The 15,273-nt window shown below is 38.0% G+C and overlaps 1 protein-coding gene across 1 annotated transcript in view; it reads left to right on the plus strand.

Moving 5' to 3' along the window:
* Nucleotides 1-12,445, plus strand: part of LOC134824968 (forkhead box protein I1-like) — a 35,187-nt gene extending 22,742 nt beyond the window's left edge. Inside the window, exons 3-7 of the mRNA XM_063837002.1 lie at nt 7,781-7,886; nt 8,174-8,260; nt 9,791-9,853; nt 10,707-10,764; nt 11,322-12,445. Of these exons, the coding sequence (XP_063693072.1) occupies nt 7,781-7,886; nt 8,174-8,260; nt 9,791-9,853; nt 10,707-10,764; nt 11,322-11,493 (486 nt within the window). The 3' untranslated portion in view covers nt 11,494-12,445. The remainder of the gene's footprint in view (nt 1-7,780; nt 7,887-8,173; nt 8,261-9,790; nt 9,854-10,706; nt 10,765-11,321) is intronic.
* Nucleotides 12,446-15,273: the final 2,828 nt, after the last annotated feature.

Raw genomic sequence — 15,273 nt, forward strand, 5'->3', positions numbered from 1 at the left:
ACACCATATCGTCCCCTGATCCATAATTCCAGGCTGACTGGCTCAAATTATATCCAGATATTTCACTCTGTGAGTCAGCCCCGGTGTAATGTAACGGTGTAAGGATCTTAATCTCATATTTACCAAATTATTTTTGGATGGTATCGAAATATTTGTCGGCATGACTTATGACAGTTAAATCATTTTAATCAATTGTAAACGATTACAGCTAGCCCTACTGTCGTGATCATAGTACTTGGTAGGTCGACCGGTGAGACCGATTATCGTGGAAATTGTTGTCTGATAATGAATACTGTACTAGTTATCAGAAAATATTTTGGGATATAGTAGTACACTAATATCCGAATAGATTTTAAACTAATGATGTCTTTGAATTGACTGTCATGTAATAAATGGATTGGCTAGAAAACACGTAATTTCGCTGTATCCCGTATCAGAATGTTACCGTCCACCGTTAATGATCGATAATAGCAGTTAATCTCATCAATCGGTTACAAATTCAATCAAACTCCGTGAAGTCTGTTTTGTTGGTTTAAAGCACCTGAATTTCAGTTAAATTGTCAACATGGTAATATTGCTGCTCGGAGAAAAAATAGAGGAAGTTTAAAGAAACGATCTATATTAAGATGAATAAAATCATATTATGCTAAAATCAAACTTAACGAGTAAAATAATAAACATCGTGTTTCTTATTTAGAATAAATAACCGGAAATTTCTCAGGCCAGAAATTTAATGAAGCTTTGAAAACCAGTCACATACATGCTCTTTAATCCAGGTTTGAAACACATACACCCGTTACACTGTCAAGTGTCATGTGAGTGTGACAGGTGACGAAGACCTCTTGAAGTATGATGCATCTCGCGGAAAAAATAATATTATAGGAGTTTCAATTTGTTCAGCCTAATCTTGTTGAGGGACCAGTTACCGGATCTTTTGACATATTAAAAGGAAAAACTCCTGAAAATATGTGAATTGAAAAAGGATAAATAATCGATGAATCTCACTTTAAACAAGACTAGACGACCGTACGGTAATCCAAACGATTATAAACTTTCTGTATACCCTCACTTACAATTCACCTACAATTACTATGTGGTTGTTTTTTCAAAAACCTGACAAATTTTTCCTGGAAATCTATCTTATTTTTGAAAGATAGATGGGTCTAAATCCTCCAGATATTTTAATTAGGACACCATATCGTCCCCTGATCCATAATTCCAGGCTGACTGGCTCAAATTATATCCAGATATTTCACTCTGTGAGTCAGCCCCGGTGTAATGTAACGGTGTAAGGATCTTAATCTCATATTTACCAAATTATTTTTGGATGGTATCGAAATATTTGTCGGCATGACTTATGACAGTTAAATCATTTTAATCAATTGTAAACGATTACAGCTAGCCCTACTGTCGTGATCATAGTACTTGGTAGGTCGACCGGTGAGACCGATTATCGTGGAAATTGTTGTCTGATAATGAATACTGTACTAGTTATCAGAAAATATTTTGGGATATAGTAGTACACTAATATCCGAATAGATTTTAAACTAATGATGTCTTTGAATTGACTGTCATGTAATAAATGGATTGGCTAGAAAACACGTAATTTCGCTGTATCCCGTATCAGAATGTTACCGTCCACCGTTAATGATCGATAATAGCAGTTAATCTCATCAATCGGTTACAAATTCAATCAAACTCCGTGAAGTCTGTTTTGTTGGTTTAAAGCACCTGAATTTCAGTTAAATTGTCAACATGGTAATATTGCTGCTCGGAGAAAAAATAGAGGAAGTTTAAAGAAACGATCTATATTAAGATGAATAAAATCATATTATGCTAAAATCAAACTTAACGAGTAAAATAATAAACATCGTGTTTCTTATTTAGAATAAATAACCGGAAATTTCTCAGGCCAGAAATTTAATGAAGCTTTGAAAACCAGTCACATACATGCTCTTTAATCCAGGTTTGAAACACATACACCCGTTACACTGTCAAGTGTCATGTGAGTGTGACAGGTGACTGATACATTTTACCCGAATTGTACTTCTCTGAATTCTCCGTGGGAAGATTATCAGAAACCTGACTTAAAATCTGGAAAGTCTTCTCCGTGTTCTGTGGATTCCCCTCCCAGGTCGGACTAACTGTGACATCTCCCCCGCTCAAGGTGTTTATTGTACAAAGAGAGTACCCAGCTCTCTGATTGGTTGATCAATGTCACGTGTGACTGCGTTAACTAATAAACACTCAGGAAATGGCCCTTATTTTCTCCACTAAAATTCTCACCGAAAGGTGCAGATGAGAGTAAATGGGTATGAGAAAGTTAAAGGAATAAGTTTAAACCCATATTATAACGCCCACTTTACCCTCAATTCTTCGCTCTCTCGCGGTTTTGAAGCCTCAAAGTACCTAAACTTTTAATAAAGGCGCCTAGTTCTGTCTCCCGGTGCATGCTGTTTGTTACCGTAGCAACCTTGGTGCTTGAAGGACTTGACATGCTGATTTGGATTACCAGGGGCCCACGTGCTCTGTTTAAACGGTTCTAAGTGGCCAGCTATGGAAATGACCGTGCAGTGATTGGCCGGATGATCGTGTTATAAAAACATGTCAGTCCAGATTATATTCTGAACATTTTGAATGACGTGCTTGACAAGAATGTAGTTTGTGAAATGTAGGAATGACAATGTAAACATTTCTTTCTAAACATTCCCCCGGGCCTGTGTAAACATTGTGATCTTGGTGTGTGTGGGGTAGAATGTAGTGTGAGTGTAGCTATAAAGTGCCTTATTGAATATGGTGTGGAAAACTCTGGTGTACAGAAAATTCGAGAGAATATGAAATTAACAACGTCATAAAGTAATGTCTGGTTTTTCCCGTACTGATGTGTGTATCACCGATATTGGCTATATCGGAAGTTTGTTTTTCCCGCGGCAAACTAATATTTCTTTTCTCTTGACATGTACGACGAGTTTTCCCTGATTTGGCTTATGTATTGAGTCATCTAGGCTGATCGCGCGTGGTGGGTATAATAATCTCTCAACTTTTACCCTCAATTAACGAACGATTAAGTGCTCTAGGTAGACGAATTAACCAATCATTAGCCACTATAATGTTTAGGTGTATGTTGAAGATTATTGACCATTAATTTGACTCTGTCTAGTATGATTAAGGTTTAATTATAAGTAGGTACTATTCATGAAAGTTGTAAAAGTACGTTGAACATTGATCCTCAGTATTCAGCTGTATAATCGCTTTTTCTAGATGATTAAGCCCCGGTCAGCGATTACTAATGCCTAGTCACCCTACTAGTTTTACCAGTTTACCACAAGTTGCTGCTCAACAAAAGAGCCGTGACTTAATAACCACTGCACCGGTGGGTCAATAAAACAAGAGTTTTCTTAAACGAAATCCTGAAAAACCGCAAATAAACCTCCAGATCTGGTAATTAGAAGCAGGTGTGTAAAGTGTACAGTATCACGAAATACCGCGAATACCTCTACACAAATACCTCCCATTACACACACACACACACACACACACACACACACACACACACACACACACACACACACACACACACACACACACACACACACACACACACACACACACACACACACACACACACACACACACACACACACACACACACACACACACACACACACACACACACACACACACACACACACACACACACACACACACACACACACACACACACACACACACACACACACACACACACACACACACACACACACACACACACACACACACACACACACACACACACACACACACACACACACACACACACACACACACACACACACACACACACACACACACACACACACACACACACACACACACACACACACACACACACACACACACACACACACACACACACACACACACACACACACACACACACACACACACACACACACACACACACACACACACACACACACACACACACACACACACACACACACACACACACACTCACACACACACACACACACACACACACACACACACACACACACACTCACACACACACACACTCACTCAGCACAATACACCAACACTCAGTACAATGCACTTGGTACCTGCTTTTGTTCACCATAATCGTAGTTACACCCGCTGAATCTCATTATAAGAGAGCTAGCCGTGTATTACCTCCCACATCTAGAAAGTTTGAAATTTCTTGGCAGATCAATGTTTCCCCGCTAAAAATATGTTCTACAAATATGTCTTCTTTTGCACCAAATTTCCTCGCAGATTATCTGCCGATCTGCCGTCTTTTTATTATACCGTCTTTTTATTATTTTGGATGTGGGTACTAGGATCCTATTAGATGTAGAGCTGGGGGAGGTGGTCTGAATAGACATCAAACAAGTTGGATATGAGTGATACCGAGAGTTTTCAGAAGCCATAGCTTAGCTTACCATTTCATAAATAGGTATGTGGTCTTGGGTGGGGAGCTTAGCTTACCATTACATAAATAGGTATGTGGTCTTGGGTGGGGAGTCTGCTTGCCAAATTCCCATGGATCTTATTCTGAGACGCCTGATATAATCAGGATTTTGTGACCAGAAAGAGAGGCCTGGTAGGTGAACAATGGATCCGGGTTTGGCCTGTTAGAATATTGTATCAATAGAGGAGCTTGATATATGTTTAGTTGAATAGAAGCTGTCATTTGGTAAGTCTAGACGTACATTGATTGACAGATCGACTTATAATTAATTACGATTGGTCCCTGCCGATTGAAGCTTTAATCTGATTGGTTTCCTTGGGTCACGTGGTGCAAACCCTCTGATATGATTGGACGGGAGTAATTGAGTCTAATTAGGAAGTGGGTGAGTGTGACTTGTGTTGTTATGGCAACCCGCTCTGGTTGTTATACCAACAGAGAACCTTCAATCAGGTTACCTGTGGTTTAGTACTTTAATGTACAGACTAGTAAAGTCCTATATATGATCAGACCCTGGTAAAATCTTACAATATACCGTCTAGGCTGATATTATCCTATTATCAACCTCAGCCCCGTGGTTATGATCGGAATTTGAATTATCCTGTGCAGGATTTAGTTCAATGCTGGAGTATGCTACTAGGGAAGTAGCCCCGTGAGAGGATAACCAAATCCAGTGTCTGTATAGACCTGTCTAATACAGAGTTTAACGAAATCCTTCAAAACTTGGTCTGTCCGCATGGGTTCCGGGGAAGATGGCCTGAAATATTTGAGGTTTTAATCTGAAGTCCGGGTAATCGTTTGTTGACTGGGGTTATTGTTGATTGAAATATTTGTGGAGGTTGTATAAATATAGACCCGGTCAATTACTGGGCGCCGTGACAAAATATGTGGGCGCTGAATTAGTGATAGACTTTGTTTGAGGTATTGTTTGGTTTTTTGAGGGGAAGGTTACCAAACAAATTACACTTTTTAACGTCTCTCCAGGCCCGGTAGATGTATCAAAGAGGTTGTAACCTGGAGAAATCTAATTATTGCATAAAACACCCAAATATTTTGATAAACACGGATAATAATAGAGTGAAGTGATACATCCTTGATGTGATGGATTTGTTGGTAATTTTTGTTAAAGTTAAAATCACGTCGTGAAAGTTCACAGTTCAGTGGCAATGACCTTAGTTTATAGCCCGAATATTTGTAATAATATTATTGATGTTTTGTTTGTGTTACAACTTTACATAAATACCACAAATAAAATTACAGTAGATTATAGACAGTGATCACATTCAGACCTTGAAAAATTATCCAATAAGATATAAAAGAATTTACACTCATCAGCACTTACTGGGTGAAAATGATGTATTGAAAGCCCCCTATATTAACACGTATTGTCCTACTGTAATGAAAAGCCTAGCCACGGAGTTCTCAGAATAACTGGTTTTAACAAAATCTGGTGTCTGTACACGATTCGTCTAATTATTACAATCAACGACAGATAGGTCGGGGTTTTACAATTAAAGTTTCCATGGTAATCAACCATGGAATCAACCAAATTGTACCTTGATATATTTAATTTGTACGGTATAAAACGAACACAAACTTCTTTTTTTTTGTTACCGTGAAGATTATATATCACAATATGGACAACTGATAATGAAGCCTTCATTAATTGGCGACCGGAAAATCCCATCATCTGAAAGATAATAAGTGATAAGAGAGAATCAATAGCCTCTAGTACCAGCACGCGTCGTCCCGAGCTCCGTAAGATGATTCAAGAATTTGCCGTAATTAATTATCGAAATCTGCTGAGTATCGGCTGAGTACGCGATCATCCTCCTCTTGTTTCTAAAATACTCAAATACTCAGAACCCCCGCACATGTATCACTCTCTACATCTGTAATCTTTGTACCGGTTTCCATACCAACCCCTGAATCCTGATCTTCTTATCACTGGAACAAACCATGAAGTTTCCGCCCTTTGACACCCAACCCATCTCACAATCATCTAATCACACACTGCTTCACTTAACCACTTAATCAGGGATTTCTTTGACAATTATATAAACAGATGCCAGTTTCATATTGCAATGTTTATCAAATGGGAGATCAGGCTTTTGTTGTGCTGATCACGAGTATGCTCTCACAATAATAATAGTCAAGTGGAGCACAGCTCTCCTTGCAGACACCATTAAGACGGAGCGAGCCCCGATCTAATCGATCAGATTATACTTATTGGCAGGTAGAAAAGTGTCGCTAACGTTTATATTTGATAACACACCTGCAGAGGAGGACATGGTTGTTGCCATGGTAACTGTGGTAAAACCAGATGGCGTGAAAAGGCTGTGTACTTTTACTGTACCGCTCCCAACCATGCTGAGCTGATGGAAAGGAGATTGTAAGCGGCCTGGGTTGGGTAAAATTTTGGTGAAATTATTAGGTCTAATTATTGTAATTACAGAATGGTTTTGCAACACCGTTTTAGCACCTGAGGTCCTTAACACCTCTGAGGAAGATCATGAGAATTACAGTTAGAATCATTTTCTATTTTGAGGATGTTGAATGAGGGTCAAATGTGTGTGGGTGTGACTTATCGGCACTCATATGTACTCGTGGTTGAGTAGCCTATAATATCGGGCCCATATTAACCATGGATTTACCACGAAAAATGAGCAAAAGTTGTGGTTTTATAACCGTTTTGTGGAAGTTAGACGTAAACAATTCATCAGGTCCCTTATCTCTGGTTATCACGTACATTATGACGCCTTATCACGTATATTTGGAGGTAATTAGATTTCCAATGTTTAATAACGTATTGGTTTCGTGTATTGATAGCAATATTTTACTTCAAAGTAGACTGGTAACATGGTTCATGGAATGTCAAGGCCCCGCACGTGTTCGGTTCTATTGTGACCGTAGTCCAAGGGCTGTTTCCTCTAGAAACTCGAGCCTTTTAGGGTGATAGTCCATACTTTATCGGGTCAATCACTACGGCTCGGAGGTTATGGGTCGTAGACCTGACGGTATTTTGAGTTATCTAGAATACATTTAAGACGGTGGAAATATTTTAATTCCACTTGTATCTCAACATTTCACACGAAGGTTAAGTTGAACCCTAAATTCCCTAAGTTCTGTTGACATTCGATTATCCGTTGCAGCGTATCCCTGGGCACATTTCACGCTTCAATATCTCTTTTTCATCACACCTTCATTGATAATTATCTCCGGTGGGAGTCTAAATAAAACATCCTCTGGTCAACTCACGTGCCATTAATCAACTAATTGATTAATTAATTACAGGAGTGTGGTAAAGGAAGTTGGTGGACTGTTGATCCGGAACTGCGACCTGAACTCATCCAGGCGTTTAAGAAACTTGGCAACGTAAACATGATTCCTGGACCTATAGGTCAGCTCTATTTCCATGAATTTTCCAGAAATTTCTTTTCTCTGTTATTGATGATGCTTGTAAAGTAAAAGTACTGAAAACAAAGTTATGTTGGTATGCATTATTTAAAAAGCGTAGTACCAAAAGCAAAACATTTTCTCTTGTACCGGTGAGCACGTAATTTGCCAAAAAAGGAACCACCATATTACTTTTGGTTTCGAATTGCAAAACACCCAGCCGATACATCATCAACTATCTAATATTCTATTTGCTAATTATTATCCAATTAACCATTAATTTATCTCCAGGAAGTGAGAATATCACCCCTCCGACTAGCCCTCTGTTTCATACTCCCCCCTCCTCGCCTACCAGCGTCTTCAACCCCTCTACTACTGGTAAGAAACGTCAAACGTACATATTTTAAATTAATTAGTTCCATACAAAATTAATAAGGTGGGCATACAACATTTGTATTCATTACCAATCAAGGGAAAACAATACTTGCAATTTTGTTACTTTGGTTGGGCGGCAGACTTTTTGGAAGGCCCGCCCCATTTTCATATTGGTTAAACGTACCAGGTTATCAGCACAACAAAAGGGGCCAAATTCTTCAAAAATTAGTCCCGCCGACTGAGTAGTTGTCAATAATATTTTAATATGTTTATTTTATTACTGTGCCGTCTTCATACTTCATTTTGCCGTCCTCATATTTCATATATGTTGATAAACCAAAATATATTGTGCCATTTTCTTGTCCCCCTGCAGCAATAACGTAATACGACCACTCCTAACAATTTTTATGAATATTCACATTTCATTTGCATGTTTATTAGATTTTACATAATACGTTCCTGACCATTCCCAACTATTTACATATATAACCCCATGAATAACTTTAAGAAATCTAACTTGTAAAAGTTCTAAGGTGGCATTACTATTTACTGTAGTCAATAACAAAGAGTTAACACGGCAAGATCATTCCTCGCCAGCAAATTGGAAATCGAGTTCCCCTGGCTAAAATCCTGAGAATCGGTCTGGTTGCCGGTCTTAAACCAGACAAAAATTGACAAAATCCCCCATAATTTAAAACTTTCTCCTCTTCCTTCTCAGTGAAAATACAGCAGTGCGCAGTGTATTGTTCCCTAATGTATCCGTGTATATTCTACGATACAAATACCTAACAATGCACAAGTCTGTGTGTGTCGCACTACACCTCAACACCTCACTATGTCGTCCAATCAGAACACCGCAGAACGCCCACGTGACCGTTATAGACCAATCCCAGGCCTTCCTCATAGGAGGTGATGACACATCGGGCACTGTCATAGCGTTAATTGGATTATAATGATGGTGTAATTAATCGCCAAGATGGTATAATCAGTGTAGTGATGGTTATGTCCCCGTATAATAATGTGGTTTAGGTACCCGGGCCCTGTAATGGAGGTAAAGATATATATCGATGATTATCTGTGTCTTGATACCCAATATCTGGCTGCGAGGTGCGAAAATACAGAAAACTCCCGCGAGCGCCGAGTTGCACTTTAAAAACGATTTTCTGTCATTAGAAACTTGCCGCTTAATCTCTTGTCACCTTCCACCGGAGAATCACTGACTTAAAAAAGAACTGGAATTGAGTAAACCTGCTCTTAAATTTCGTGGCTAATGTGTTCTCCTGTAAAATGGGATAACGGCGACAAATGTTAAGTTTTAGCGTCACAAATTCATCAGTCATATCTGTAATACTGGTTCTCCCGATATTAAGAATTTATATGCGTCAGAGTGATAATTTATCGCTCATTTATCATTCGCTCTGTCTCTCAAATTTGATCTTATCCTAATCACCTGCAATACCCCCGATATAATCTCCGATAATTACAGTTAGAATCCTAAGCTATCTACAGAGAATTAACTATAATTATTTTCAGAAGAGGAGACAGCAGCAGAAGCTTTGTGCCTGATGAAACGTAACGCCGGAACCCCTCGTAACTGTAAGTATAGAGCAACATTCAATCCACAATAATCACACATAATTTCAGTAATCACACCACGAAAGATAGTTATAAATACGGTAATTATTCTGTATAATATTCATTATTCAACAATCACGCCATTATCTACAACCTCACTATCTCTGAATCAATCTGTTACATCCTCCGTCCCTCTGGACATATATATCAATACACTCACATGAATATATGGATATGATAAATATACATGTGCTAGTCCTCCCTCCCCCCTTTTGACTCATTAATATTTAGATAATTGTATGAGTTTTGCGGTTGCTATGGCAACGCTAGCCCCATCCTTGACAACGTTGCCTGGTCGGTTAATTTGTACACCCTAAGGGCCGGACGTTTAAGCCATCACGTGACTTTACAGACCATTTGGAGCTGTTTGGTATGTTCCTATAATATATTAGAGGTCCCTTCACACAGCCCCCAGACTTTAGTCTATTTAATAAGCAACCAAATGTTATATCGCATGTTGGGTATCCTGTAATTAATACGTCGTTGACGACCAATGTGTTATGGATATTATATTATGGTCAGAGTGTTCGCGATGTGGTTTGTCGTCAATCAAATATATGACATATGGTTGTGAATTGTAAAGATGGGCGTCGTTATCCTAAACATTCCAGGCGCCGGTATTATTATCGTGCCAGCTGTGATAACAATAAGATTAAAGATACATTCCATCAAAGAAACATTTAACGTCAATTAATAAGGAAAATGATAAAGAAACTCGGCGATCTATTGTCAATAGATGCGGTCGTCTTTTAATGTGTAAATTACTTATATATAGTAGTTTATTTGATGTGACTTGACCATTGTCTTTTTTCAGCCTCAGATGCCTCAAATGGTACCGAGACTCCGTCTACTTCGAACAATCCTTCCTCGAGGTAAGACATAACTATTAACGACAATCCATCTCATTATTATCGATATCTTCGAGTTCAGATTAAATCCTGTTCATCTCCAATGATTCAATTTGTTGCTTTCCGAGTTCGATTATACGCTCGATTGAAATCTTAATGATCTGTTATGGTTACCATGGTGTATCTGTTGAAGTCATTTATGACACTAACTGATCTTTTGGGCGTATGCTAATTAACATTGCATCATGGTTAAACATGGATAGGAGTGCAGTGCCATCCTATTGCTAGTTTTCACCTACGTTATCTTATCGCAACCACGTAGATTACATTGCCCACTACGACAATTGCGCGCTTGAGACGCGCACAAATTGTGAGTTACTAAGGGCAACCCATGCTTTAGGACATGCTGTGGCTAATTCCTAGCGCGGGAAACCCTCAGGCACAGCACCACACCTCGTCTTCGATTGAATCAGACTTGAATTTCGTATGCACTTAGTACGTACAATGCCACAGGGGTTCATAGGTGTGTACTGTGTTGTAAATCGTGAATCCCGTAAATCTAACAATACTATTATTTTCAGTGAGTCGAGTCCTGAACAAATGCCGCCCCTAGAGCAACTCCCGACCAAACAGCCTAGAACAACGAGGAGTTCACAGGGACAAAAGAGGAGCATCATTATCGATAAGAAATCAGCTGATGGTGTGTGGGCCCTACTCGAAATGGCGAAGGGGAGGCCAAAATCATCTAAATAAGCAATAGTTGTTTGTTTTATATGATGAGTTGATTTAAGGGAGCTAGTGGAACTAGCGCCACAGAGAATAAGACGAAAGACGGCTTCGGGCTTCCGCCAATGAATATACTGCAGAAAAAGCAACCTTCCATACAAAGCTGGACTTTGTGCTTCGCAAGTTGATATTACTAGCTGATAGCCATGCTGTTGCCTAGCAGTCGGCGACATAGAGTTCTGAACAAGGAACAGAGTTATACAAAGAGCTTAAAGACTCGTTTTACCGAAGATTCTTGGTATCTTTTATTTTGGGAGTTTTAGTGTGACTTTTCTTAATGTTTGTTGTAAAAGGAATTTTGGTATGTTGCTAATATGCTGGAACTTTTAAATTAGATAGTGACATGAATTTTGCAAAATGTAACATTGATATGTAGTGACTTATCAAACTCTGTAAAAACGTTATCTAATGCGACCTATGACGGTTAACAATAAAATGAGATAAGGGTTTCGGCTCGAGATCCATTTTTTCTTGTTTGCCCTGCCCTTCCATAAGAGAAAAATGCCTCCACAATAGCATCAGTGCAGGCTGTTTTAACTTTGACGCATTAGTTTAGAAACGTAGGGTTGTTTTAAAATTTGTTTAATTTATTAAACTGCGTATTTCATCTCTTGACCATGGAACGAAATACTGACCAACTTTAGAGAAAGTAGTTAAATTTTGGATTTTTAAGCGAGTACATAGATGTTTCTTCATTTATCAATCCATATTTGCTGTGAATGTTTTGATTTTTATCAATTTTGACTCGACCGCCATGATAAGGAGCATTTACGATATCATGGTCGATGGTATTGTTTTTTTTAGAGATATTGATAGAAAAGCTCAACAATTCTCTGATATTTGGCTCTGTGAGAGAAGAAACAGCAAAGTTTGATCATGATTGATGTTTTGTATATTTGCTCAATTCTTTGATAAAGTATACGGTTGTTTGACTTGTGATCATCTTTATCAAATATCCAATATTCATCATGACAATCAAGCCATTGGATTTGTAACATTTCATTCCCGGATGAAATTTCATCCCTGGCCGATCAAGCAATTAATTTTAATTTTAATTAATTGCAAATGCCAATAAAATCAATACATGACTAAAGTTTTCCCGCCAAATTCCAAACGGAAGAACCAATCAGCGACAAGTCTTAGTTAGAGGGTCCAGAACACCGTGGAAGAGGACATCTTCACTCCACACTGACGATTTTGGCCTCCTAGCACACAACGCCGGGATAGACACGAGACAATAAACATTAAATTTTAAACAACATAATATGAACATTGGACTATTGATGCTGTTTTCCCACTTTATGGAGAGTATGCTTATGATTATAGTTTCAATTAACACATTTTATAGATGATTTATTCATTTATTCAATTGCATGCTATGTATTGTATTTCAGTTTATCTTTACCCATAAAGGGTTTGACCGTTGGGAGCGGTATCAAAAAAAAATTCAAGGTGTTAGATTGTTAATCTATTAGTTATGTAAACAATTAAACGAGTGTTGATCAGGTTCAATTGACGATGTAACCTGAGGGGCTGAATGCATCTGAAAATCTAATCAAGGTGTCTTGTAACCCTGTTTCCGAAAACAGATAATGTCAGTTAAGTCATTAAGTCAGATTAGTGAATACAAATACAATCGTCATATAATTATACGATTATTAGAGCTTGTTAGTGCCGCTCATTGGATAAATGGACACTGCAATAGACGTCTAATAAGGATCCATCGTGTCAGTTGTGTGTACAATGTGCCAATGAACGCTAGTAAGTAGTCGTGATTATATTTGGTTTTGAGATGGTTTTACTGATCAGCGATCATATCCCTGCAAACGGCCGGCCTTGGAATGTCATGGTATGGCAGTGCACGATCATGCTTTTAATTTTGTACAAACTTACAAGAATCGGGGTATTCTTACCTGTACATCAGGGTCGAAGTCGAGGATCAGAGCTGGTGCATCATGGGAAAATTGGAACTGGACGGAGGTTACCTGGGGATCCCAGGCTATAATGTTCATAAACATACTTTAAACTAATTACAACACTACAAATCTGTTACATTTATTGAGAAAATTATGTAATGTAACGCGATGGAAGTTCTTTAAGCGGGCAATTCCAGTCCAAATCCTGGAAACATGACATAAAAGATTCGTTTTTACTTGTTTGGATGAAAAGCTCTAATACCTGGGGATTCATAAACATTACCTGGGGATCCCAGGCTATAATGTTCATAAACATAATAGAGATTCGGCGGAATGACAGCCGGCTGAGCGCCGCCCAGTATAAGCTAGGGATCGGAGGGGAATTAAAGATAAACTCAGGGCTTATCGCAGGAGAAAGGAGTTTCTGAACACACGGTGTTTTTAATTAACTGGATCATTTTTGGAGGGACGGAGCTGTTGTCGTGTTGTTTTTTGTTGACATCAAAGAACATTTACAAATTTTCGGTCGTAATCTTTGATCATGCAAAATGTCTAATCGATGAATATTTAAATATCTGAGCAATTAAATACAGCCAAATTGATTACTAATACAATTACAATGTGAATGATATATATATATATTACCAAGCTGCAACTTTTAAAAGTTTTCTTAAAGTTTTACCTCTTTGTACGATGTAAATTATGTAAAAATTTTAACAAAAACTGGTAGGACTAGGAGCACTTCAGTACTGTACTGTACCAAACATGAGATCACTTTAATCTTATCTAGACATTTCGGCATTATTTTTAACTTTTCTAGTTTATTCCTTCTTCCTTATTAATATTGTTAAGTACTTTTTACCGTTAAAGATTAAAATCTTGAAAGCCTTTTCAAGTTGATAAATTATTAAAGCTTTTAAAATTTCAATCTTTAACGGCTAAAAATATTTTACATTAGATAAGCAATAAGAGGTCTCCGTCGTCATTTGAGTGGAATATATTTTATTACATTATTGATTATAATTTCCCCGAAAAATGTTCGTCATTCGTAATTGAACTTGCAAAGAGGTGAATTTATTTTTTCAATTTGAGGCGTTATCATTACCGTTACGATTTGAACTGAAACTTATATTTTATCGCATTTTATTTCAACATAATACTTCGAACCAATTTGTATCACATTTACAGTACAATATAATATGTGCACACACCGAGTAACACCACCCGGCCCTATATTAATATGCAATACAATAATATAATATAAGCTAGTGGCCGGTTCTTTATAAAAATACGTTATACAATAACTTATGAACCGCTATTCCACCACATCAAATAAAAAGCTTTATGTTTAACATATTGAACAAAAATTGGCAACTATTTTGAATCCTAGGTTTTAATTTTATTCATAATACAATCTTATGCATGATTTTCATCACGCATAAATCGAACGAGCTCATTTGCAAATCCAGGCCATTCGTTGTATTGTACTCTGCAACTTCCACCCCTTCGATCTTACTGAAAGTCTCAGTCTCATTGACAGATGTTTCAGTTCATCCCACGTGACCCTAGATTCACCATCTGGAGTCATCAATAACATTCATAGTAATACTCTCAGATAAATCTACCACTTGCTGCAATCTTTATTACCCGGGTTGGTAAATACACCATGTATGTTGTACCGATATCATATTGCTCCACAATTAGACCATATTCAGCTAGTCGCAAATTATATTGACCTCGCGCAGAGAGAGAGAGAGAGTGAAAGCGCTCAACCTAATACACCTTCCATTCATTTATTTTTTGCATTACTCATTGTATTCCTGGGATAATT

This window comes from Bolinopsis microptera, chromosome 13, assembly GCF_026151205.1.
Source record: "Bolinopsis microptera isolate Bmic1 chromosome 13, MBARI_Bmic_1.0, whole genome shotgun sequence".
Classification (NCBI taxonomy): Eukaryota; Metazoa; Ctenophora; class Tentaculata; order Lobata; family Bolinopsidae; genus Bolinopsis; species Bolinopsis microptera.